The following is a 25,891-nucleotide window of genomic DNA, read 5'->3' as shown; positions in this document are numbered from 1 at the left end:
AAGCAGAATGACTAAGGCTTTGCAATTGACAAATTAATTATATATATATATATATTATATATTTATTACTATTGTAACTGATTTTATGGCTTATAAATTAATATATTCAAATTTTTATTTAAGAATAAAAATGCTTCACATTTAAATAAATATTTCAAATATAAATAAAATATTATTAGTCAACACACTATTAGCTGAAATATGTTGAATTATAATTTTTACTCTTATATTTTATACCATATTAAATTAATTTATTTTCTAGTTAATTTTTATTTAAATGAAATAATTCATTTTAAGCAAAATAATTACCTCTTAGGCTTTGTTTGGGACTGCTTTTTTATTGCTTCTTAAATTAATTTTCTAACACAAAAATTAAAATTTTTATTCTAAAAAATTACTTTAAGAAAATAGTACGAAAGCCGTCCCAAACGAAATCTTAGCAAATTATTAAGCATGAAGAGGACAATGAATTAAATGCCAAAGAAACTTTTGATAACATTATATATAGAACAAAAAATGGAATAAAACTATAAAAGCTTTGGAGAAATCGATTACAATTATTGTAGCATAATTTTTCAACATTTGTTGATAAAATAAAATAAATAAAAAAATAAAAGCTAGAGCCACTTCCACTAATTTTAACCCAATAACCAATGTACAAAAAATTGATCCACATTTGTCCATTTTTTATTTATTTTTTATTTTTTGATCCACATTTGTCTTAAATTAGGGCAAACAACTATGAGAATCACTTGATACAAGATGATTTTTAAATAATGTGGCTTAATATTTTTTATAAATTAGTTTGTTTTGTGTAAAACTATATGTTTGTTTGTGTTATTAATATTTTTTTAAAATTTATTAATAAAAATATTAATTTATTGTATCTACTAAGAAACAATTAATATTAATCTTACAAATATTAGGATTTGCTTAAATTTATATTATATATATATATATTATATATATATATAATATATATATATATATATATATATATATACTATATATATATATATATATATATATATGATGCGTCACCAAAAATTATCTTGATGAGGCACGAAGCTTGAGGCATATTCAAATTGAAAATTTTTTAAATTAAATTAGGAACCATCCAAACTCTGATTAAAAACTTATAACAAATTGAATATCTCAAGGAGACAAACCCAACAAACATCAAAATCGGTACGATTCGAAGTGTATTTAGAAGTTCAAAACATTATTTGGATGACCAAATGATCTTAAAAATGACATGCTTATAGTTTAATCGAGCAGCTCGGCGGAACGAATTCAACAAGCCTAAGATCGCTTAATTTTGACATCATTAAGTCCCTTAAACACTTTGAAAATGCTTATATGATCAGGAGAATCAATATGGGTCACCGATGGAACACTCAGAACCTGTCCTAGATCTTCTTATATTTATAGGAGTGTCACTCACCAAAATATATAAATAGACCCTCTCTACATGTGAGGGACTTTGAAATGGAGATTGAAGAGAGCTCCGAGACTTCAAAAGCTCCAGCACCATCTCCGGTGAACCTCTATTGACCATCATCGAACTGTCAACTGCTATCGGACTACTGCCCGACCATCATAGGACCACCTCTTGACCATCGTCGGACCATCACCCAACCATCGACCAAGTGGACTCCCACCAGAGCATCGTCAAACCACCCCTGACTGTCAATCGGTTTCATACTTTCACCCGATTGTGAATTTCACCATCGAACCTCTGTCATGGCCATCATTAGAATACCGCCCGGCCTCCGACCGATCGAACTCCTGCCCACAATCATGGACCACGCAGTCGCCGACTTTCTCTGAACTCCGCCGAACGCCGTTCGACTTCACCCAACTCTCCAAAACTATTGTATTTTACCGCCTCCAAGTCAAGTAATGGGGCCTTTGTCATTCACTCAAATAATGTTGTAATCATTTCACTTGGGCGAGGCCCCATGATTTTTCTCTCTGAATTTCCAAGTAAACATTTTTTAGTGTTTTCCTACCCTATTTCAAACTATCTATTGTGTGCTAGATATTCGTGTATCACTAAGAAGAAAATCACTCACTCGCAAATATTCTAGCCCGCAACAAACAATATTAAATGTACACGAATACACAACATCAAGCATTATCCACAAAATCTAATATTGTCCTTGTCAAGTCTCAAGTTTTTAATGAGAAAAATAAAGGATTATGTTAGTCAAAACAATATAAAATTTATCAAATAATCATAATATGACTGTGAGCGCACGCTCACACATATATATACATAACTAGACTATTTATCAATTTTGTTTTGCCAATTTTAAAATTTTTCTTAGCACAACCCTTAATAAAAAAAAATTATAAATTTATGTTAAAATTATATTTATTAATTTTACATGTTCTAATTATATTATTGCTATATATTATATACGCAGCTTAGACTGAATTGACTAATTGTTATTTTTTTAAAGTGTTTAAACTAATTATTAGTTTAAACTTAATGTTAGATATCTTATAAGTTAATTAACTACATACCTAAACCAAACATTAATTAAAACTTAAATTAATTTAATACACAATAAGAAAGTAATCACATGCAATAAATAAAAATTAAAATTTATTATTTAAAATTATTTTTATTAATACATAAATTTTTTTTTTTAATTCTTTCATATAATAATGTGTATGGCATCCATGGAACTTTCTCAAACGCCAAAGGCTAACAACCACCAACAAGTTGCAACTTACAAAATTAAAATTGCTATACAAACTTATTTAAAATTAAAATTTATTTGACTTTGGTTAAGTCTTGTGGAAGTAAATGAAAATTAAAAAATTATAAATCTCATTCTCCACTCATTTGGCATCTTCTTAGTCTTCAAAATAGTATTAAAAAGTTTAGTAAGCCATGAAATTCCTTCATCTCCTAAGCATTTCCACACCTCTATTGGAATATCATCAGGTCCAACAGCTTTTCCACCCTTCATTTTCTTTAAAGCCTCTCTAACTTCAGTTTTACTAATACGCCGATAAAAACATAAATCTTTATTTTCATCTAGGGTGCTAAGGTCACTATAGTCAATTTTATTTTCACAATCTTCATTAAAAAGTTTAGCAAAATATCTCATCCATCTTTGTTGAATAACATCTTCTAAGAAAAGTATTTTTTGATCTAGAAAGCTGCTTTAAGTAGTAAAAAAGCCGTCCCAAACGAAGCCTAAGTTTCGTTTGTGGTAGCTTTCTTATTATTTTTTAAAGCAGGTTTTTAATAAAAACAAATTAAGCCAAAAATTTGTGTATTGTGAAGCTACTTTAGAATGGACTAAGAAAGCCGTCCCAAACAAAGTCTTAGTTGTTATGATTACCAAAAAACAATTTTACATCATAGAAATTTCTAAAGTGCACAGAGAAAGCAGTGGCAAAACAAAAGTGTAGCTAAGTAACAAGAAATTTGTCTCAAATAGACCCTAAGGTTTCATTTGGGATGGCTTTCTTATTGTTTCTTAAAGCAATATTTTAATTTTTATAGTAAAACGTTGTTTTAAAAAGCAGTGTAAGAAAGTCGTCCCAAACGAAGCCCAAGTCTTAGAACTCGCTTACATAACGTATGTAAATATAATCAAATTGATCATATTTACTTCAACATTACAATTATGAATCAGAATAACGCACCATCAACAATCAACAACTTCAAAATAAACAAAAACAACTATTTTGATGTGTAAATACTTGACTTCAGGTTTTCACAAAGCAAACAACTCCAGAATGTAAACAAACCCAGGGGCTTGTTGAGCCCTGTTTGGCTGTTTATATGGATGGCACTACAACTACGCATATCAAGAAAAGATTTAGCTAGGAAGGAAAATGCTAAATTTATGATTTATGCTTGAATTTCTCAATCAATTAACGTCATTTTGGATTAAAAAAGGGTGGTTGTGAAAAATTCCAGGTCAGAAGATTGACCTGAAGCAGGCTAGTCATTTCAAGTTTCAGCTAATGCCGCTTTGTTTTTGCTTCTCCTTTGATGAACATGAGTGTGGAAAGCTTGTTAATCTCATAAAGAAACCCAGCTGAAAAAAGGAAGCTGCATATAGATAAATAGAAGGGGAAGTTAATTAGTATTAGTATTAAGTTTATATAAATAATAGTATACCAAGATCAGCTAAATAAGAGTAATATTCATAAAATATATTGACAACAGAGTAGCACATTTGCGCATGCCCTCTAAGGCCATCTCCAACTGAGAAACCTAATTTTCACTCCAAAATATAGTAATACATCAACATGCAGTAACTTGTCTTCAATAGAACTCCGTTTTCTAACACTAAAATAATAATATTCGTAGTAATACATCAACATAATATTCTTTCCCATATTTTATTTTATATATTAAATAATTAATTTTTGAATAAGAAAAAATAAATAGCTGGTGAACAGTACGACGCCAATATCTGTTCACTCGCAATCAAATAGCGGCATTTTTGCCGATCGGATGGAGAGACGGAAGAACGCCATACATTTGTATGGTGTTCGGTTGGAGATGCCCTCTAACGGCCACAAATATTTTTGTTATTAGGGTTTAATTACCAAATACCAGGTTAACACAAGCAATCGGTAAAAGTTATTAATTATTACCATTATATATTTAGCCTATTTAAAACTGGTCTATGTATTGCTTGAGCAGTTGAGATGGGACTGTTTAAAAAAACCAAGTCTATGCAATATTTCTTTCAGATGAGGTTGTCCAACTGTTTTCTAACTTTTGTTTAAAAATATTGTAATCAATAGTAGACTAATCTTTATCTTAAGCGCATAAGATAAATTGGTCAACATAGTTGATTTGAGATAAACAAGTGAGAGATTATGATTGCAAAATTGATGATGTCAATGAAACCAAAGAAAGTATGTCAAGCTTTATGATTTCTTTTATTTTTTCTCATATCCACATAATTATCTTGTCAATTTAGTTTTTTTAGGATATGTTTGGAATAACTTTCTTATTATTTTATTTTTGAGATAACAACTACAATTTTGTTTAGCTACTGCTTTCTTATTATTTTCTCACTGCTTTTTCAAAAATTTCTATGATGAAAAACTACTTTCTGCAAACATAGGAGCAAATTTGTTTTATTCACAGAAACTTCACAACTAACTTTATAAAATGTTGCAGCCGTCCTAAACAGACCGTTAGTCAAACTGAATCAAATCATCTTAAAATCACCCAAATTCATTATAGATTCAGTTTGTACACTAAAGGACTTTGATATATTTTCAGAAACTTCTTTATATTACTAAATGTTTTTATAAGAGATTTTATATTGCACTCGAACATTTTGGGAGATGTTTTAATATCATTCACCAGTATTAGATAGCTACTCCCTGCTGTTAAGTCGTTTGGACTATGGACACGTTTTTAGTGCTGTCTTATTCCAGCTAGAACTGTCAAATGGGCCGTATTTAAATTGAGGGCTTCATTCGGTTGATTGAAGTTAGAAAACAAGTATTCAAAACTGAAGAATTTTCTAGATTACAATATTTTATTGGATTTACTTAGAAAAAAAAGTATGCCTTCAATTCTAAAATCTTGAAAATCCTTCAAAATTGATGATTTCCATTTCGGCAAATAAAATGAATGAACGCCAAATCAACATTTGTCCAAAACTTATTTTTTATACGCAAGCAATCAAATGAGACGTTAGGAGAAAGAAGCACACTCCATTTGAATTTGAATACTTCTTTGACGACGAGAGGATTGGTGGCATAGTGTTGAGAGGGAGAACTTAGGTGGTGATGATGGAGACAAAGATTAGTGGTTGGGACAAAATATTGGGGTTGGCTATGTAGGACAGCCAATACCGATAGCAAATTATAAACAAAAAAAAAAAAAAAAAAAAAAAAAAAAAAAAAAAAAAAAAAAAAAAAAAAACAGTTTCTTCTACCAAAGTATGTGCCTAAGGCCTCGTTTGGTAGCAAAAGGAGTTTTGGTGAGAAACGGCGGTTCAAAAACAGCCTTTTATCAATGGAGAAGCAAAAATAAAAAAGCTTTGCAAATCGGTACCATAATGGAGATTTGAAAAACATAGTTTTATAAAAAGTATGCATCCAAACAACAACAAACATCTTTTTTCACGTTTCAGAACATTAACGGCACTAATTACGCCCAACCAAACCAAGCTTAAGTTTAATTGAAGCCATGCAGTGCAATGCTAGAGATCCCAGGAATTCACACACTTTCGGTATAATTTTGATTATGCCGTCTCATTCATTATCCTTTAAGTTTAAGAAATTTTACATAAAAAACTTAAAAAGATAATCACTTTATAACGCAGGATTAATTACCAAAGTTCAGAATTAAAGCATGCAATTATTTGACCATAAATACAAGGACTATTTAAACCAATTTTATGTTATTGAGCAGAGGACCTAATCAAGTAAATCTAGGGATCTTTTAGTACATTTCAAAAACAAAACAACAAGCAACAATATCACCCTACGTAGACATTTCTAATGTAGAAAAATTTAATTTTATTTGTTTTGCCCAACCAAATGAAGAAAAGTAAAATCAACTTGAATATTTTAGAAGCAACTGAATATTTTAGAAGCAACAAAATATAAGAAGTCAAGATCACATCAAAGAAGTTGAGCCAAATAAAAGTCTCGTAATTTTACAAAATATGAAACTACAATGACACGATAGAATATGACCTATGATGCACCGACACACCTCTTGAAGAGAGAATGCAGTGTCGGACACGGACACAGACATGTGCCCGACACGGCTAGGACACGTGTCAGACACGGCAGATACATGTTCTACTAGAATAATGTTTAAATTTAACCCAACACGGCTGGGCACGTGTGACCTAATTTTTTATGATAAAATTATTTTAATTGTAAATATATGATATCCAATGAACTATTATGAGAGAGAACTAGAGAATTAGAGAAGTATAGAAGTAAATAGACACATTCTTTGTGATTTAGATTAGATGATAAAGAAATATTATAGGAGAGAACTAGCGAACTAGAGAAGTAAAAAAATGCAAAAAAGAACCAACTTTCATTATATGATATCCAATGAAATATTGCAAATCTTTCTCTTGTTGAACCAGAGTTGAAAGCAGTGATATTCAATGATGATGATATTGAAGGCCAAAAATAAACCTTTAAAGCTAATCCTAGTAGTTGAAGCTTGAATGCTTGATGTTGTAGTAAGTGATTATTTGTTTATATTTTTGTGGTTCTATTAGATATTTTAAAATAAATATTTTATATTAGAAGTTAGACAAGTTATCATGTCATTCATTTATTATTATTTGTCATTTTTAATATGATGTTACATTAATATCTATACACTATATAAAAAAATATAATGTCGCGTCCGAGCCGTACCAGTGTCCTATATTTTCAAAAAAAGTGGTGTCTCGTGTCCGTGTCGTGACATGTCCGTGTCGCCGTATTCGTGTCCGTGCATCATAGAATATGACGCAGAAAGTTATTAACCAATAAATATCTCTAAAAAAATTAGATGCCCTGGTACCAAATATGATACAAGACAAATGCAAACCTACATTCAAATGCAAAAATATGAAAGAAAACACCAAATGTTCAATATATTCTTTAATAAAAAATAAAGCAAGCATGTGTCTCCCAAATCAGCCCCATTTCCTTAAATAATTCTCTTTCAAATTTGAATTCAAATTAAATCACTTTCCCTAATTAATCCCTCTCAATTATAATTAAAACTTTCCTAAGGAATTCCCCGTTGATTCCTCATTACATAATGAATATTAACTCCCCTGTGCTTTCCCTAAATAATTCCCTCTTAGATTTGAATTCAAATTAGATTTCTTTCCCTAATTAATTCCCTCCCAATTTTAATTAATTTTTTTCTAAACAATTCTCCATCTCCTCCTTGCTTGCCACCCACTCTAGTGGGGCCCAACGAAGGAAATTATTGTCGACGCACTAAACTAATAGCAATGAACTAGAAAATGGACTGACATTGGGTCGAACAATCTTTGCCTCGAGCATCTCCTTGATCAATCTCTATATCTCTTCGTTTTGGATTTGGGGATGAAGGTACAGACGAACACTACTAGATGAGACTCATTCCTTCAAGATGATAGCATGCTCGCATTCCTGCATAGGAGGCAACCCCTGAACTTGTTGGAACACCCCTCGATATTATGAAACCCCTTAAGTAAAAGAAGCTAAACTCTTAAACAATGAGACGCCTTTTAATGTAATGATTAAAATTTCATTAAGAAAATCCGCAGTTAAGAGTGCTCATCTCGGAGAAATCTTGGGATGGGTGACCTCCTGAGAAGTTACACTAATAGGACAAAGCATAAGGCATTAAGGCCCTTAGGCCAAAGCGGAAAATATCTCGATAGTTAAGATTTTGAGCTGTTATAAAAAATATCAAAGCAATACACAAGCTGGAAGATGGGAACTAAGTGTCATACAAGACAAAGTACTATGCCATGCGAGCCACCTTTTGAACCTTGTATGAAATAAAATGTTATGTGGCAGGAGTCACCATTTGAACTTGTAGGGACCATCTCTAGAATCATATCTGCCAGGTGAATGAATCTGGGATCAAGACACTGATGAGGACGTTAGTTACTTAAATGAGAGATATTTTAAAACCTCTTAAGTAAAAGAAGCTAAACTCTTAAACATGGATGTGTCTTTTGGTGTAATTGTTAGAATTTCATTAAAAAACTCTGCAGTTAAGCAAGCTCATCCCGGACAAATCCTTATATCTTCTACCCTTTTTTTTCTCCTTCCAAACTCCGCAACTCCATCAAAAATCTCACTCCTTCACCCTTTCCCCTCCTTGAAAGTGGCTCCAAAGGTGGCATTTCCTCTTCTCCCCCCAACATTTCCACCCACTGATATTCCCCTCTCCTTATCGGATCAGGGTTTCCTCCACTCCCTTAGCCACCAGCGGCTCCCCCTGCATTCGACGATGCCGTTTTGATTTGGAGCTCGAGCATCATCCTCATTATCTCCTTTATGATGGCAAACTTTCCATCGATCTTCTCATGAATGGCTGAAATTTGACTTTGGAAATATGAATTTTAAATTTCAATTCTCCCCTTCCCACACTTCTACATTTATTTTATCAGAAGTACCCAGATCTATGCTCTGATACCAATTTAATAGGAAGTGGATGCAATTTCAGCAAAAGCAGATAACGACACAAGAAATTTAGGAAGAATAACACATAAAAACTCTTTTTTAAAAAACAACTAAGAAGAAAAAAACACAAGATAAAGTTGGATCTTTAACTAGAGAGGAAGATCCAGCTCTCCCAAATCCCTAGCCGTCGAACCATGTCTAGTGAATGGATGGATTTTGAGACTAATTAGATGAATTAGTCTTGGCAATTTACAGGTTGTAGTACTAGATGATAGGAGACAACCTCTTAGAGCTAACCTTTTAGCCTGTCGAACCAACTAAGTCAAACAAATCCATCCTCTCAGCTATCCTTGTGCAGTTCCATAAGAGATCAATCCAAATTCTTTGATTGATTGAATTCTTGTCTTTCAAGCCCTAGTCCTTAGATTTCGCTTTTACTTGTTGGGTTCTTGCCAACCCGACAAGTTGTGACATCATTTGTTCTTGAATAATTAAATCAAAATGCATCTTTCCCAATCATTTGATAACTTCTTAGCCTTAAAAAATTCATTAAAATATGTATTAACTAAGTCACGGTGTTATCTCTCATTCTTATACAAATCTTAATATAGATCTAAAGCTTTACCTTCATGCATCATTTTCAAAACCAATTCAATTTCTTCTTTCAATATCAACCAATGATAAACATCATTATTTTGTTCATTCCGCACTTAAAAAAAATCTTCACAAAACTTTCATTTAATAATTTCTCAAAATAACACTATCAACTTTCTTTGTTATTGTCTTCATCCTTGACTATGATCTTACTACATCAGCTGCTAGTTTTTATACCTCCCCATTTCATTTCGGTCTCTTCTTTGCAATGAATGAACTATTTCTAGACCCCCATAAAATGTCTAAATCAATCTTGTTGATGAAATTGACAAATTTACTAAAACTAGGTTTGGCCAAAATAAAGAATCCCAATTTATCTCCATTAGCAACTTATTTTCAAAGATAAACAATTTTCCACTTTTCGAATTCCACCACCATATGGTTAACTCTTTTTATGGTTTTCTTTATGATCATAAGATATACAGTCATGACAACTAACCTATATAAGATATACAGTCATAACAACCAATCTATGGTGCGGTGGGGTCAAACACTTTCCTAAAATTACCTTACAATCTCTGTAAAAAGATTTTTCTTTCCTTCCAAATTACCAAAATCTATATGTAGCTCGTTGGCCTTATTTTTGTAGATAATCAAGTTTCCTTCTCATGTTTCACACTATAAATTTTGCAAGATTATAGGCTACTATGAAATAAATTACATGTTATTCTATTTCAGTTCTATGCCCTATTTTATATTCGCCATGAATCTTCGCATATCCCATCCAATTAGAACATATATATATATATATAGCCACCTATTATTTTTTTTTTCTCAATTATACATGCATTAATTCATCCATCTTTTTTCCAAAACTACTATATATTTTTCAGCTAAAGGAGAATAAACACTAACCACATTTATAATATAATTTTTATAGTTGTTTTAAAAACATTCACAGAATTACTAACCCTATTCACCTCAATAACTTTATCTTATAACTCTCTATCAACTTGCCAAACATACAATAACTTATAACCTTCCTGAACGTCCTTAGGTGCTTTTCCCATTTTCATTAGTTTAGTATAAACAAATACTATTTATTCTTCAAGTAATCATTGTATCCACCAATTCTTGTATTCTCATTCAGTATCCGTAAAGTTCATGTAGCAATTATAATCTTTAGATTTAGACCTAGTCAACTAATTATTTTCCACCATAAATGGGTTAGGATGAAGATGTCAATTAGGGGTGATATTACTTTCCACCATAAGTTAGGGATGAAGATGTAGCTTCATCCTTAGCAATGAAAATCATCGTGTGGGTTCGTTATTAGCTCTAAAGAGGACTAGTGTAGGGTTGATCTTACCTGTTGAAAACGATTGTTGTTGACCATTTTAGTTAATATGGTGGTGTTGTGAGGACATGTTCTTCTTCATCAGTGACGAAGCCTCAATAGGATGAAATTCTTGGATGTAAGCTCATGATGAACCCAGACCATTATAAATCAGCCTGTCTACTCTATTCCTTTCTTTAATCTCACTATTTACTGGTAGTATAGATCACGGTTATTAATCTTTTCATCTTTATAAACCCATTTCAAATCAATTAACTCCTAAACAAAAAACTAACTCTCGAACCTCCATATAGGCCAACAGGAGGATTCATATAACCAATTAACAGATCAAATCTATGCACAGATCAATAACTTCAATGAAAGTTATGCATGACATGAGATAATTTTAGACATTTTTAATTTTTCCAAATTATTTTCATTAACAAAGTTAAATATATATAAGAACATTAAAAAAAAAATACCATGTTGTAATGCACACACGATGCACAGTGCTGGCAGCAATAAGAGCAATAGATTCTGCTAGGATAACTGCAAAAAATAGATAGCAAATCTATTAACAAAATGAATGTCAAACAAAAAACAGGCAAGCAATGCTACGCGTACCAGCACCCCATCCAGTTCTACTTCCGCATGACTCCTGATAGTTTCCGATGAACTGTAAGATATAACACAAAACAAACATCACATGATGAAAAGTTGGTATAGTGAAGGCTACTCATTTAAAAATGGATAAATCTGAAATTGTGCTACAAAATCATAGCATACTGCAGAAAAATGGCAACTGTCAATGATAAAAATAGTTCATATGTATATAAGGTGAAAAATATCAAAATAGTCCATAAACTATGAGTAAGTGTCAAATTTAGTCCCAGAGTTTAAGACCGCTCGAATTTAGTCCCTAGACTATTGAAGATTAATCCAATTTGATCCTAGAGCCAAAAATTAAAGTTAAAGTTAAAACCAAAGTTAAATGCGGGAGTATTTTAGATAGTGCAAGTGAATGTGAAATTACATTTATGATGTTGTTCTATTTTAGCATTTGATGTATTATAATAAATACAAAACTTAAATAATGAATAAATAGTAAAAGAAGTATTTGGAATGAGTATCAGGATAGCATGTTTCTATGATACATATTATACTGGTAATTATCATTTACCTTCTAGGAGATCTAACTAACTATTATATAACATTGTGAAATTAAAAAAAATAATAATTAAATATCTGCCTAACATTATATTTTCGTATTCAACTTCTACGAAATGAGTTAAAAGTTTTAATAATAAGCAATTTTAATAAATGAGTTAAAATTTTGAAATTATAATTTTTTTACTGAAGTGCCCTCCTCAAATTATAAAGTAGTGGGAGAGCAACAGCACTTTCCATCAAATGGAAATGGAACTATTTTGTTAATGTAGGGATCAAATTGGATCAATTTTTAATAGTGGATGAACTTAATTGAACACTTACTAATAATTAGGGAACTGTTTTGGACCTTTTTTTTTCTAGGGAAAAAGTTTATTGTTGAATTTAGTTCAGACGCAAGTCAATGGCATATAGCTATTCATGTTTAACAAAGGGGGTCATATGTTGTTTATCTTGTTATAATCCACCCCCATATTGCAAAGCTCAGGCTTCCATCCCAATTTAATGAAGTCTTGCTCTGAAGTTGAAGGCAAATTTACTATCAAATTATGTGAGACGCAGAAGTATGGCTTTGAAAAACACAACTATGCTAAGAATCTAATATGAGTCCAACACATTAAAACACTATATATGATAATGAACTTTTCTTGAATTTTCAATGGTTAGAGCCCAAATTTAAGAAATGATTCGAAAACTGTTGGAATTAATCATAAAATTTAAAAACGGTAAAAATAGCATATATAAATTAATAAAGAAGATTCCCATGCGGCATGATTTTCTTCTAATTAACAAAGCAAGGAAGGAAGAGAGGAACACTTGCACGTGTTTTTAAAATAATTATTTTCCTGGTTTTCTGTTTTCAATCATTACCATATGTGATTAGTGCAAATGAAAATTTGAGGAGAAAAATAAAATATCATTATTTGTTATAAAAAGATAGAATATGGCTTACGAATAAATAAATTTTGAGAAGATAACAAAGCTAAAAGAAAAGCATTACTGAGTATTATGAGCACTCGGACAAGCAGAAGAAAAGAAACAGTTTGCATATTAAATATAAACCGAAATAGCAATGCATATAAGCATGCATTGCGGTCACAAATGAGTTCAGCAGGGAGCTTAAACTAACAGTTACAAATTAAGGCTTGCATCCATGTCTTTGCAGATAAGAGAGGGAGGGTGAAATAACACATTAACAACTTACAGTTAGCATCACAACAAATAGAAGAGAGCTAATGAGGCCGCCAGCAATTGTCAAAACCTCAGAAGATGCAAATGCCCCTCTATACATCTCAAGGAGTGACAGAATAATAATGAATAAAAGAAGGGAATATAGCATTGATCTCCCTGGGCTCGCCATGAATTCAGATCTGCTCCAAAGAAATGAAAAGGTACAAGTGGTATTAGCAACCAACACCCTCTCTCTCTCTCAAAAAAAAAAAAAAAAAAACTTAAATTCGACTAGATAAAAGTTAAATATCACAACTGAAATTCTAAAACATCAGGAAAAATAACAATAATTTTGAACAATATCTAAAAACTTTCGATATAACTATTTGCATCCTTCTTTATTCAACGTTCTTGAATCTTTTTAAGATAATGTGATACGCCTTGGTATCAAAAACAACCCACGAAAAAGATGAATTCAACACAAACAGATTTTATTGCTAGGAAAACAAATAAGAAGAAGCAAGATACAATTGATCCTCAATTTGAGAGGAGGACCGGTCTCTCCTAAGTCCTAAGTCTCAAGATGCCGCTAGAGAACAAGCCCCAAGACACTAAGAAAACCAGAACTCTCACAAAACAATAGCATAACCCTAACTCTCCCCTTTCTCTCTTATTTAAAGCCTTCACAAAAATCAGCCCCCAAGATCCCCACTCCAATTTAGTCCCATGGGCCTGATTTGCTAATTGGGCGGAACAGTTGGCCTGCGTCGGCTATAAAATTGGGGTCGGCTAGACCGGTTTATCAATACCTTGTTCGCAAAGAACCACCTTGTCCTCAAGGTGGAAGGCCGGAAACTGCTTTTGCATCCTATCATAAGGTTCCCATATAGCATCATACTCATAAAGATCCTTTCATTTGATCAACACTTTTTTTATTCCTCCTCCCTGGCGTACCCCTTGCAATTCTAGTGATTCCAGTACCACTTCCAAATCTTCAGTTAGTGTTGCTAGCAACACTAGACTCGTTGTGTGATCCCCTATAGCTCTTTTCAGCTGTGACGCGTGGAAAACTAGATGTATGGTCACATTCGATGGTAGCTTTAATCGATACGACACTACTCTAATCCTCTCTTCTATCTCAAACGGGCCAAAGTATCACAAGGTCAACTTCTCATTCCTCCTATTGAGGGATGCGCCCTCCCTCCTCTCCTCTCCTCTCCTCGAATCCCCTCAAAGCTCTGTAATTCTACCAAAAATCCTCCTCCTACCTCATGTATGACCCTTACCATGGTTTTTAGTGACACCAGGCGTGCCAATCTTGGGTCACGGGCGGGTTCAGGTCGAACCCAGAAATGACCAGGCACAATTTGGGTCAACCCAAACCCGACCCTTTTTTACAAATGGGTCAATTTTCCGAACCCGAACCCGAACCCGCTTTGGGTTCGGGTCAACCTGACCCGGGGACACGGCAATGCCGTGAGCAGCTTCACGGCAGCGGGACGCAACAGTGGTCATACGAGGGAGTCGCAGGACTCGAGAGCGTGGCCATCTGCCAGCAGATGTGATGCGCACTCGTAATTCGCGAAGGAGGTGAAGCGACAGCGTCACTGCAGGCAGCGGGATGCGACGTGGTCAAGCGGGTGGGTCAGCGGGGCAGGTAGCTCGGTCACACAGGGGGGGGCGGTCAGCGAGCCCAGCTCAGCAGAGGGCAGCTCGATCATGCGGGGGCAGCTCAGTCAGCAGGTCAATCCGGGTCATTTTCGAGTTTTCGGGTCAGGCCGAACCCGACCGATTTTTAAAACGGGTCGAAAACTCTAACCCGAATAGACCCAGTTCGGGTTGACCCGAACCAAAAATTTTCGTGTCGGGTTCAAATCGGGTTTTCGGGTCGTGTCAAATATTGACACCCCTAAGTGGCACCATGGCTATGGAGAATCCTACATCTCCTTTAGTTATCATCCTCCTCCCTTCCAACATCGACTCCATTGTCAACATCCCCCAATTCACCTTATCTCCCAAGGTCTGTAGCCACATCATCCCCAGGATGACATCAGTGCCCCCCAACTCAAATGGGAGAAAATTCTTCATCATCTAGATCCCCTGTATGGTCAAGACAACCCCCTCATCAGAATTCTACTTTAGGTAAGGGATCTCCTTCAATCAGTTGCCCCTCCATCATGCCAAAACAAGCTTCTCAATTTCAATCGTGAGCCCCATCAATCAGCCGCCCCCTCCTCTTGACTAATTGCCTCTTTCCCTTTCACATCGTGGGCCCTATAGGCTTGATTTGCTGGGTGGGTGGAATAGCTGGCCTACACCGGCTGTAAAACTGGGGCCGGCTAGACCGTCCTTCTTGGACCGGTCTATCATAATGCTTAAAATGAATTAACAATTTAGCATCCTTAACTTTTTGCTGGAATTTTGTATCCAAAGTTCTTAATATGGGGTTTCACATCTTTGTAATCCATGCCCGCACATAAAAGTGCCCATTAAAATTTCATACAGTTACCCCTTTTGGCCACAAATAAATTATTATATTTATGATGAAATTTATCAGAAGGCATACATATTTGCACTTCCTCTTGTATGTGGGCATATGGTTAATAAACACTGATGAAGGGAAAAAAATATAATTAAGAATTCATCTTATTCTTATCCACTCCAGCTAACCAACAGGCTAATAACTGCCAACAAACAGAAGCTAGGAATCAGTATCCCAGGGGAAACCAGCCCATAAAAGAAGGTTGGTCCCTTGGGGATAGGAAGGCCATGCCTGAGAGAGGATCTGCTGATTCATTCAGCACATAAAAGGCTGGAATTTCACTTGAATTATGGTTATTATTTATTAACACTATTCCATATCCATTCCTAGGATTTAAGCTTTGAAATGGCCAATCTTGTATGAGGAATTGGTTACCTAGATTCTAAGAAAGTTGGTTTTAGAATTCAAATTTTAAGCAGATATTCTCTCCTTGACTACCATTTTTACATCATAAATAAGATCATTTCATGCAATGAAAATTTAAAAACATCAAGTTCAAAATCTTAAATTTCATATATCTCTCTATTTCTCTTCTCCTTTCCATTCCTATCTCTTTTCTCCAATCCCTGACTGGAGGTTGGAGCAGAGAATGCCATCAATAGGCAAACCCCTCTTCTTCCTTTCTCCCTCTTGGTTTTGGCTAGGATGGGAGCCAAATAACGCTAGGGAAAGTTGCCAAGCAACCAGGCCAAGCTTTGGAATGTTTTGGTTGGCTAAAATCTGTCTGAAAGAGTAAATTTATTGTCTAGAAAGCAAGTTTCTGCATCTATTAATAAAGAATGCAAGTTAATGATAGTGCGTACACTGAATGATGTTGTTAACAAACTCTAGAAAGCAAATTATTTAACATGTTGAAGTAAGAAAGGGAGTATGAACGTGTGAAGACTACTGCAATAGATTAGACAACAAGACGAATGCATTGGGTATGAGAAATTTGAACTTCCAATACAAGTTACAAGAAGAAGCATATATAAATTAAAACAAAAGTATCACACTCTTCAAATATCTAAAAACATGGCCTAATACATTCAAAAATATTAATTTCATCTACTATTTATCAAATACAATGTACATGCAAAAGTTCAAAGCCACAAAGTACTTATTTATTCCCTAAGGGCATCTCCAATTGAACGCCAAAAGTATGACGTCGTTCGGTCGCTCCAGCCGAACGTCAAATCTTCCGTTATTTGATTGCGGGTGAACAGTGCGACGTCAATATTGGCATAGCACTGTTCACCTACGCGATTTTTTCTGTCTCAACTGGATTTGCCGAAGAAACGTGCGAAAGAGGAGAAACGCGGTTACCTTCGCAGAAGCGCACAAAATGGAGTTCCATTGGAGATAAATCACGCCATTTTTGAGTTTCACTGGATTTTGGAGTAAAAATGGGATTTTCGGTTGGAGATGCCCTAACAATTTCTATTCTAGTTACATGTTGAATTTTGAAAACTGTTTGGCATAGTAAATATTAAATCTGGTTAAATCCCAGCAAAACAGCAGATATTTTCAAGATTTAGGATTTAAATGAAGAAGAATAAGAAACATAGCGAGTCAAGTGGTGTAATTTTTTTAAATTCTACTTCTCTTGCGATTTATTAAATTCAGAATTTAGCAATAAATGAGAAAATAACTGGATTTAAGTTCGTAGGATTTACCCAATAAATTGTTTGGCAAGATTCACCTAAGCCCTGGTTAACTTTTGGCTTAATCTTGCAACCAAACAGCCCCTAAAGGTTTGCTTCTACGAATCAGTGTTTTTTCTACATGGTAATCAGATTCTACAACAAGAAAGCAAGCCTCGAGCTTCAAGCATTTTAAAATTACTGAGATTTTTCCCATCACCCACCTTTCACTTACATAAAGCAGCCAGTAAAGCCTATTACGATTGGACATTTCATCCACCAGGAAATAACTTGCACATAGAGGCAAATCAGAGAAAATAAAAGAGCCTAAAATTATATTCCTTTTTCCTATTTATCTTCATAGAAACAGGGAGAAACCCAAACATTCAATTCCAACTCCTAATCAGAAATCCCATAGACGATAACATATGGCAATCAAATAAACAATCCGCCATTCTTCAAACCCTAGTTACTAAAACAGCAGACAAACTAATCACTAATACGCGCAAAATGCATCAAATTGAAGATCTGATTTCAGTTCAGCTGAAAAAAATATGATTGAGCGAGGAAAAAAACTGACCTTGAACGAAGAATCGTTCCCGCTATCTAGAGAAGAAGAATCTTCAACAGAACGACGAGCCGAATAGCAGACAGTCGCCCCCTGCCTTCCTGATCTGTTCGGGTCGAAAATAAGAAATAAAATCCAAAGCAGGCTTAGAATGGGCCAGCTGCTAATTTCAGCCCACTCCGATTAAAATATAGTTTAAATATTTTATATTAAAAATACTCGGATAAAACATTTTGGAAAAAAATATTAGATGACGATTAGGCAATAAGTGTTGAGTGTAGGGCATGTTGGAAAGCAGAGAGGCAAGACAGAGATGATGATAGGTGAAAATTTTAATTTTGAAAGTCTTGCCTCATCGCTCCTCCTCGATCACTGCTTGGAGTTCCGTGAGACCATCACTTAAGGTCCTGAGCTCCACCAGATCATCACTTGAGGCTTGGAATTCTGCTGGACTACCACATGAGGCCTAGACTTCTGCCGGACCAACACCTGAGGCCCGAACTTCTGCTAGACCGCCACTTGAGGCACGAACTTCTGTCGGACCACCATCTAAGGCTCGAACTTCTGTCGGACCACCACCTGAGGCCCGGACTTATGCCGGACCACCACTTGAGGTTCAAAATTATGCCGGAACACCACCTGAGGCCTAGACTTCTGCCGGACCATCACCTGAGACCCGGACTTTTGCCGGACTGCCACTTGACGCCCGAACTTTTGCCGGACCACCACCTGAGGCTCGGACTTCCGTTGGACCACCACCTGAGGCTCGGACTTCCGCTAGACCACCACATGAGGCTTGGACTTCTACCGAACCATCACATGAGACCCAAACTTCTACCAAACCACCACTTGATTCCCGAACTTCTGTCAGACTATCACCTGAGGTCTGGACTTCTATCAGACCACCACATAAGGCCCGGACTTCTATCGGACCACAACCTAAGGCCTGGACTTCTACTGGGCCGCCACCTGATGCAAAAGAGTTCTACCGAAGTTCTGCCCTACTACAATGGTCTTTCTGACCCCGATCTCTTGTCAATTACGATCTTTTGGACCCCTGTCTCCTGCCGAATATGGTCCTTTTAACCTATGTCGCCTACTACCATCCTTTCGACTTACATTGCCAAACAACAATCTTTTTGACCTCGGTCTCCTGTCTACTACGGTCCTTCCGACCTATATAGCCAGATAATGATCTTTCTCACCCCGGTTTCCTACCTACTATGGTCTTTCCGACCTACATCGTCAAACAATGATCTTTATAACCCCGAACTCCTGCTTACTACTGTCTTTCCGACATCTATCCTATCGACAATGGTCCTGCCAGCCAAACAAACATGTCTATGTTGATTATTATAAATCCCACCATGTAATGTGTTTTATATGATGTACATTTATGATATCAAGCCAATGCCTTCTCCCTAAAAAGGCTCTCATTTGTAATCGATTGTAAATACTAGTGGATTCATTCAAACTGGGTCAGGCCCCGTGGTTTTTCCTTCTTTTCAGGGGTTTCCAAGTAAAAACTCTAGTGTCTCTTATAAATACTACACCTGAAAACAATACAAGACAATATGAACATTATGCACATAGTTGTTTAATCAATATCAATATGAATATATAATTATAAAAGTATGTAATAATCAATGAAATAGTGACATATTGTATTATCAATAAACATCGGTAGAATTGTATATCTCAAGAGTAGTGACCAATACTCGGTAACAATACACAAATGGTCGGTAAACTCTATCATTTATATATATCTTAGTTATAGAGCATTTTATATCTATCTCAATTCATAAAATATCAATGCCTTTATATCAGTTTTATCTATCTTATCAAATATTTGTATCATCCATAGTATGTATCTTATATAAATTATATCATTTCAATTATGTAATTTATCATATATATACATATCATATACATATGCAAGCACTATAAGCAAGAAAAAGCATCTAGATATCTATGATATTTTTCATGTATCCATTTATGTTGGTCAATCTTATAGGAATCAGTCTCAATCATATCAGTCTTATTTCTAAGAATCAACCATATCATAAGTCATTTAGGTCAAGTGAATATCACATTAGAAGTCGTCACTTTCCGCCCGTCGATGTATCATATCATATCAATTTGTTTTCTTATGAGTGTAAACAAGTTGAATTGAGCTCAAGTTTGGGCTAGTTTGAGCTCGACTCATCAACACAGAGACAACCTCGAGCTCGAACTTAAGTCATTGGAGTTGCAACGAGCTCGATCTCGACTCGTAAGCTTGCCTCACCAAAGAAATTGAATGCATGGTCATCATAGTTGTCATGGACTTGGCTTGCCGAAGAAGGAGATTGAGAGTCAAACTCGAGACACTAGCTCATGAGCTTTGCTCACAGGCTTCCGAGAAAAAGAGTGCTTGGGTTTTTTTTTGTTGGGAGAAGAACACAAAGTTTTTTTTAAAAACAAAACATTAGCTTTTCCCGAAAATTGTCACTTATAGGCTTACATTTATTACATTAAATAGGATTTAACTTTTTTCACCTTTTTTTTGCTATAATAAAAGAAATAATAAAAAAAACTTATAATAATACTTTTTTTTTACATATATCAACGTAATCGAGCTCAATTTGAAAGCAAACGAGCCTAGTCTCATTAAGCTTGAACTCGAGCTCGTTTAATATGCGAGCTCGAGCTCAAAGCTCGATAAGCATGACTCGTGAGCTTGTTACCAAGTCGAGTTTGAGTTAGCTCAGATCAGTTACAACCCTATGTCTCATTATGGATCAATTTTCATATCATTTAGAACTACTTCACAAATCTTATTTTAAAATAAAGCCTCGTCAGCTTACCTCTTGTACATTATAACATGTTTCCGGCCAACCTAAACCAATTAATCATTTCTGATCAGCCTTTCTTACGTATATAATATCACACACATAACATAATAAACATCTGCTATTGCACTCATAGTTCAATATATCATATTAATACATGTAAATTTTATATATGACTAAAATAACTAAATAAGTGAAATTCATTAAATAAAATAGTGTGCTCTTTTTCATTATGTACCTCCTGTAACATGTATGGCAAACATTGCTTTTATGAGGTTTTGACAATTATTTATCTAATTTTTATATTTATCTAAATATCTCAAATTAGAGATTTTTCCCAAAATAAAAAAATACACTATGAAAATTCAATATATTCATGTCAATATATGAAGAATGGTTAAAATTATAATATATTAAAAATTACACAGTAAAAATTTGCTAAAAATCAATATATTATAAATTTTGTAAATTCTAATCAAATTAAAACTCTTAAAATACAATATACACAAATTTATTGAAATTGGAGGTAGGGTAACAGGAGCATGCCTATTGTTAGCGAATGGTTTAGCGAACCCATTGTATTTACTTAATCGCCATTTCATTCCTATATATATTGGTCATATATTCAAGCTGGAATCATTCAATTCCATTTCAAATACAAGGCTCTCTCTCTCTCTCTCTCTCTCTCTCTCTCTCTCTCTCTCTCTCTATTTCTCAGCTCAGTGGCCATTTTGCCGCCATTCTCATATGGAATCAAGAGCCATCAATGGAGGATCAAGATTCAGTCGTCTCCATCCCTCCCTCTCCTTCAATTCTCTCCAGTCACACAACCACTGACCTAGGCATACCGATGCCGCTCAAGTTCCCCATCTCTAACATCAAGAACCTCATATCACACTCTCTTACCACCGATAACTATGCAATTTGGCGCATCCAAATCCTACAACAATTCTCCGCAAATGGATATGCCGGACATCTCACCGGTGTAACTCCTCCCACGGAAGCCTCTTCTCAAGATTCCACATAGTGGCATCTTGTGGACAACAACCTTATTTCCACATTGTTCTCCACAATTTTCCCCTCAATCCTACCGTATGTCATCTCCTCCAACACCGCCCAAGATGTATGGATGGTTCTTGAACATTATCTTCAACCCACCAGTCGCTTTCGAGTTATCCAACTCAAGAACGAACTTCATCACATCCAAATGAAGGACCTCACAATGCAACAATATCTTACTCAAATAAAATTCATCATTGACAACATCGTCGCTTCCGTATCAAAAATCGATCCGAAAGATATCGTTCTTTACATTCTTAATACCTATAATTCTTTCAAGACAGCTATTCGCATGTCCCTCCCTCCCATTGATCTAGATATGCTCTACGTACTCTCTCCTCTGCAGCAAGGAAATCAACATTCACCAATAACTCATAAAAGAATCCTTATCTGACTAAGGTGCTACCACCCTCTACACCATGTCTTACAACCAAATGCGTGGACGACCTCAGAAAGGATTTAACAAGACCAAGAATCTGTCAGGCATCCTGAATTCGCCCAGCCCTTCCGTTCAACTCACCAAGACCAATTTGTCAAATATGTGGCAAAACTGGCCACATCGCCATCAACTGCTGGTATCGCTACAATTTCAAATATGCCCCCACCACTTCAAGATCCCCCAAAGCTCTTCTCACTCAGCCAAACCCAAACACTACATAGGATTGGATTCTTGATTCGGGCGCTTCCACCCACCTCACACCGAACGACAGCAATCTACATCACTCCAACGCCTACCAAGGACCCGACACCATCTCAATCGCTAATGGATCGACGTTAACCATCCACAACTCCGATCAGGGACTCTTTCCGCTACCTGACACACGTCATAAGCTTCGTTTGTGTAATCTGCTTCATGTCCCATCTTTAACTCATAATATCTTATCCGTATCTAAATTAACATATGATAATTCTATCTCTATAAGTTTCGATGCTAATAGCTTTTAAATTAAGTATCTTCAGAACCATCATCCACTTCTTCGTGGGCATCTTCATAACGATTTTTATCAGATTCGACTGTCCCAAGACTCCTCTCCAACGGCTCTTTAATTAACATATGTGTCCTCCTTCCCGTTCGATCTCATACATTTTGACATTTGGGGGCCTGCATCGCAACAATCTTTAGACGGATTTCGATATTATATAGTCTTTATATATGACTTTACTTGATTTTCTTGGCTATACTTAATGCATTCAAAACAACATTTTTTTTTCAAAGTTTAAATTATTCTGCAATCTTGTTAAAACCCAATTTCATATCACTCTTAAAACCTTTTGTTCCGACCGTGGTGACGAATTCACTAGCAACGATTTCAACTCATTTCTTCAAGACCACAACATAGATCGTCAACTTAGTTGTCTCCATACACCCAAATAAAACGGCGTAGCAGAGCGCAAACATAGGCACCTACTCGATCTTACTCGCACTCTTCTTCATGCCTCCAATCTTCTTGATAGGTTTTGGGCAGAAGCCCTTTCTACAGCTAATTATCTTATAAACAGTCTTCCATCAAAATCCATCTCTCTTCAAACACCTTTCCAATGTCTTCACGAAAAATCTCCAAACTACTCTCATCTTCGCACTTTCGGTTGCCTATGCTTCCCTTGGTTACAACCTTATTCCTCAAACAAACTTTCCCCTCGGTCATACGAATGTATCTTTATAGGCTACTCTTATGCTCACAAAGGATATAAATGCTTCAATCTTGCCTTAAATTAGACTCACATTTCAAGACACGTGGTGTTTCACGAACACAACTTTCCTTACGAAATTCACAACTCTTCGCCTATTCCCTCACCGACATCAACTTACAACAAAACCTCCCCTCTCCTTCTCGTTCCAACTTCGACCATGTTCAACAGCCCCATGCAAACCTACACTTATCCAAATCGGAATGCTCAATCCAACACATCACCTATCTCTCCCACTCTCTAATCTAGCACTGATCAAAGGCCAATCTATGCTACTTTACTCGATAACTCTCAATCCATACCCGCTCGTCAATCTCATCCCATGCAAACCATACTTAAATCTAGCAATTCCAAACTGAAAAGGATCTTTTCTCTCGTGAGTAACACTCCCTCTCAATCCACACCAACCACTTACTCCCAAGCGACTAAATTTGACCATTGGCGGAAAGCCATGTCGGGATAATTTAATGTCCTTCAGAAACAAGGAACTTGGGCTCTCATTTCCGCCCCACCAAACAAACATATTCTTGGCTGCAAATAGACTTTCAAAATAAAGATTCTCCTTATCGATCAAGTAGACCACAATAAAGCCCGTCTCGTGGCTCTAGGATATTATCAAAACTCAGTGTAAACTATAATGAAACATTTAGTCTGGTTGCCAAAATGATAATCATTTGCATCCTCCTCACACTCGCACTCAATCAAAAATGACAAACACTTCAACTAGATATTTCAAATGCCTTTCTGTATGGCGATCTACCCGACGACATATAAATGCGCCAACCAACAGGCTTTATGGATTCTCGTTCACTAAACTTAGTCTGCAAATTATATAAATCCCTCTACAGAATCAAAAAGGCACCTCGACAATGGTTTGAAAAGCTCACCAGCTTCCTACAAACTCAAGGATTCGGGTTCAGTCGCTCCGACACCTCACTTCTTATTTTTCGTCAAAAACATATTCAAATCTATCTACTAATTTACGTGGATGATATTCTTGTCACATGAAATGACTCAACTGCTATACATGCTCTTCTCTCATAATTGCAATCTCAATTTGAACTCAAGCAGCTCAGTCAAATTTCACTCTTTCTCGGCATACAAGTTCTTCAAAACTCCTCCGAACTCTTCGTCACACAACAACCCTATATGGCCAAACTTCTCCACGAGTGTAGGTTCAACGACTGCAAAGTTGCGCCCACTCCCATCACTCCAAATTCAAAACAGACGATCAACGTCAATCATCCCTTTCAAGATCCAACTCTTTATCGTCATCTCGCCGGTTAACTGTGGTACCTTTCCATCACCTATCCGGACATAACCTTTGCCACAAACAAAATCTGTCAACACATGCACCAATCAATGGTACAGGATTTTCAAGCTCTCAAATGGTTTCTTCCCTATATCAAAGGCACTCTATCCTATGGTCTCCCAATCAAAACTGGAAAACTTAAAACTCCGGGCTTACACCGATGCTGACTAGGCTTCGGACGCAACAGATCGGAAGTCAATCTCTAGCTTCTACACCTTTTTGGGTCCCAACCTCATTTCTTGGTTTGTCAAGAAGCAAGTCACGGTTGCAAAATCGTCAACAAAAGCTGAATATAGATCGCTATCAGCAGCCACTTCAGACATCATCTGGCTTTGTCGCCTCGTTGCCGAACTTGAACTCGAACAAACATCTCCTACCACTATCTATTATGACAACATCTCTGCTATGGCTCTAGCTAAGAATCCTATCTTCCACGTAAGAACTAAACACGTAGAGATTGACTACCAATTTATTCGTCAACATCTCAACTCCGACAAAATTTCTCTCACACATTCCCTCAACGGATCACATTGCCGATATTTTAAAAAATCTTTTTCTCCCGCTCGCTTTCATGACCTTCATCGCAAATTAACCATTCAAAAGTCGAATGATTAATTTGAAGGAGGTTGTTAGCAAATGGTTTATCGAGCCCATTGTATTTACTTAATTTCCATTTCATTCCTATATATACCAGTCATGTATTCAAGCTGGTTTCATTCAATTCCATTTCAATACAAGGCTTTCTTTTTCTTTCCCTCTCTCTCTCTCTCTCTCTCTCTCTCTCTCTCTCTCTCTATTTCTATTTCTCAGCTCGGTGGTCCTCTTGCTGCCATTCTCACACCTATGAGCGAGCACATTTT

The 25,891-nt window shown here is 35.5% G+C and overlaps 1 protein-coding gene across 1 annotated transcript; it reads right to left on the bottom strand.

Moving 5' to 3' along the window:
* Positions 1–3,668: 3,668 nt before the first annotated feature.
* LOC110098766 (keratinocyte-associated protein 2) lies at positions 3,669–18,305 on the bottom strand. Its single transcript, XM_020825684.2, has 5 exons — positions 18,153–18,305; positions 13,443–13,608; positions 11,696–11,747; positions 11,554–11,620; positions 3,669–4,078 (listed from the first exon to the last, which is right to left on the bottom strand). The coding sequence occupies exons 2-5, from the start codon at positions 13,596–13,598 to the stop codon at positions 3,988–3,990; spliced, it is 366 nt and encodes a 121-aa protein (XP_020681343.1). The 5' UTR covers positions 13,599–13,608; positions 18,153–18,305; the 3' UTR covers positions 3,669–3,987.
* Between the last annotated feature and the right edge of the window lie 7,586 nt (positions 18,306–25,891).

The sequence above is a fragment of the Dendrobium catenatum genome, unplaced genomic scaffold, assembly GCF_001605985.2.
Source record: "Dendrobium catenatum unplaced genomic scaffold, ASM160598v2 fragScaff_scaffold_740, whole genome shotgun sequence".
NCBI classification, from domain to species: Eukaryota; Viridiplantae; Streptophyta; class Magnoliopsida; order Asparagales; family Orchidaceae; genus Dendrobium; species Dendrobium catenatum.
The sequence above is the reverse complement of the archived record's forward strand: the minus strand, read 5'-3'. Positions and strand labels throughout refer to the sequence as shown.

What these genes read in the sequence shown, in the direction of transcription:
- LOC110098766 (XM_020825684.2), bottom strand. Translation starts at nt 13,598, where the DNA reads ATGGCGAGCCCAGGGAGATCAATGCTATATTCCCTTCTTTTATTCATT. An exon ending in TATTTGTTGTGATGCTAACT is followed by an intron (nt 11,748 to 13,442) that starts GTAAGTTGTTAA and finishes TATATCTTACAG; the next exon opens with TTCATCGGAAACTATCAGGA. An exon ending in CGTGTGTGCATTACAACATG is followed by an intron (nt 4,079 to 11,553) that starts GTATTTTTTTTT and finishes ATCTATATGCAG; the next exon opens with CTTCCTTTTTTCAGCTGGGT.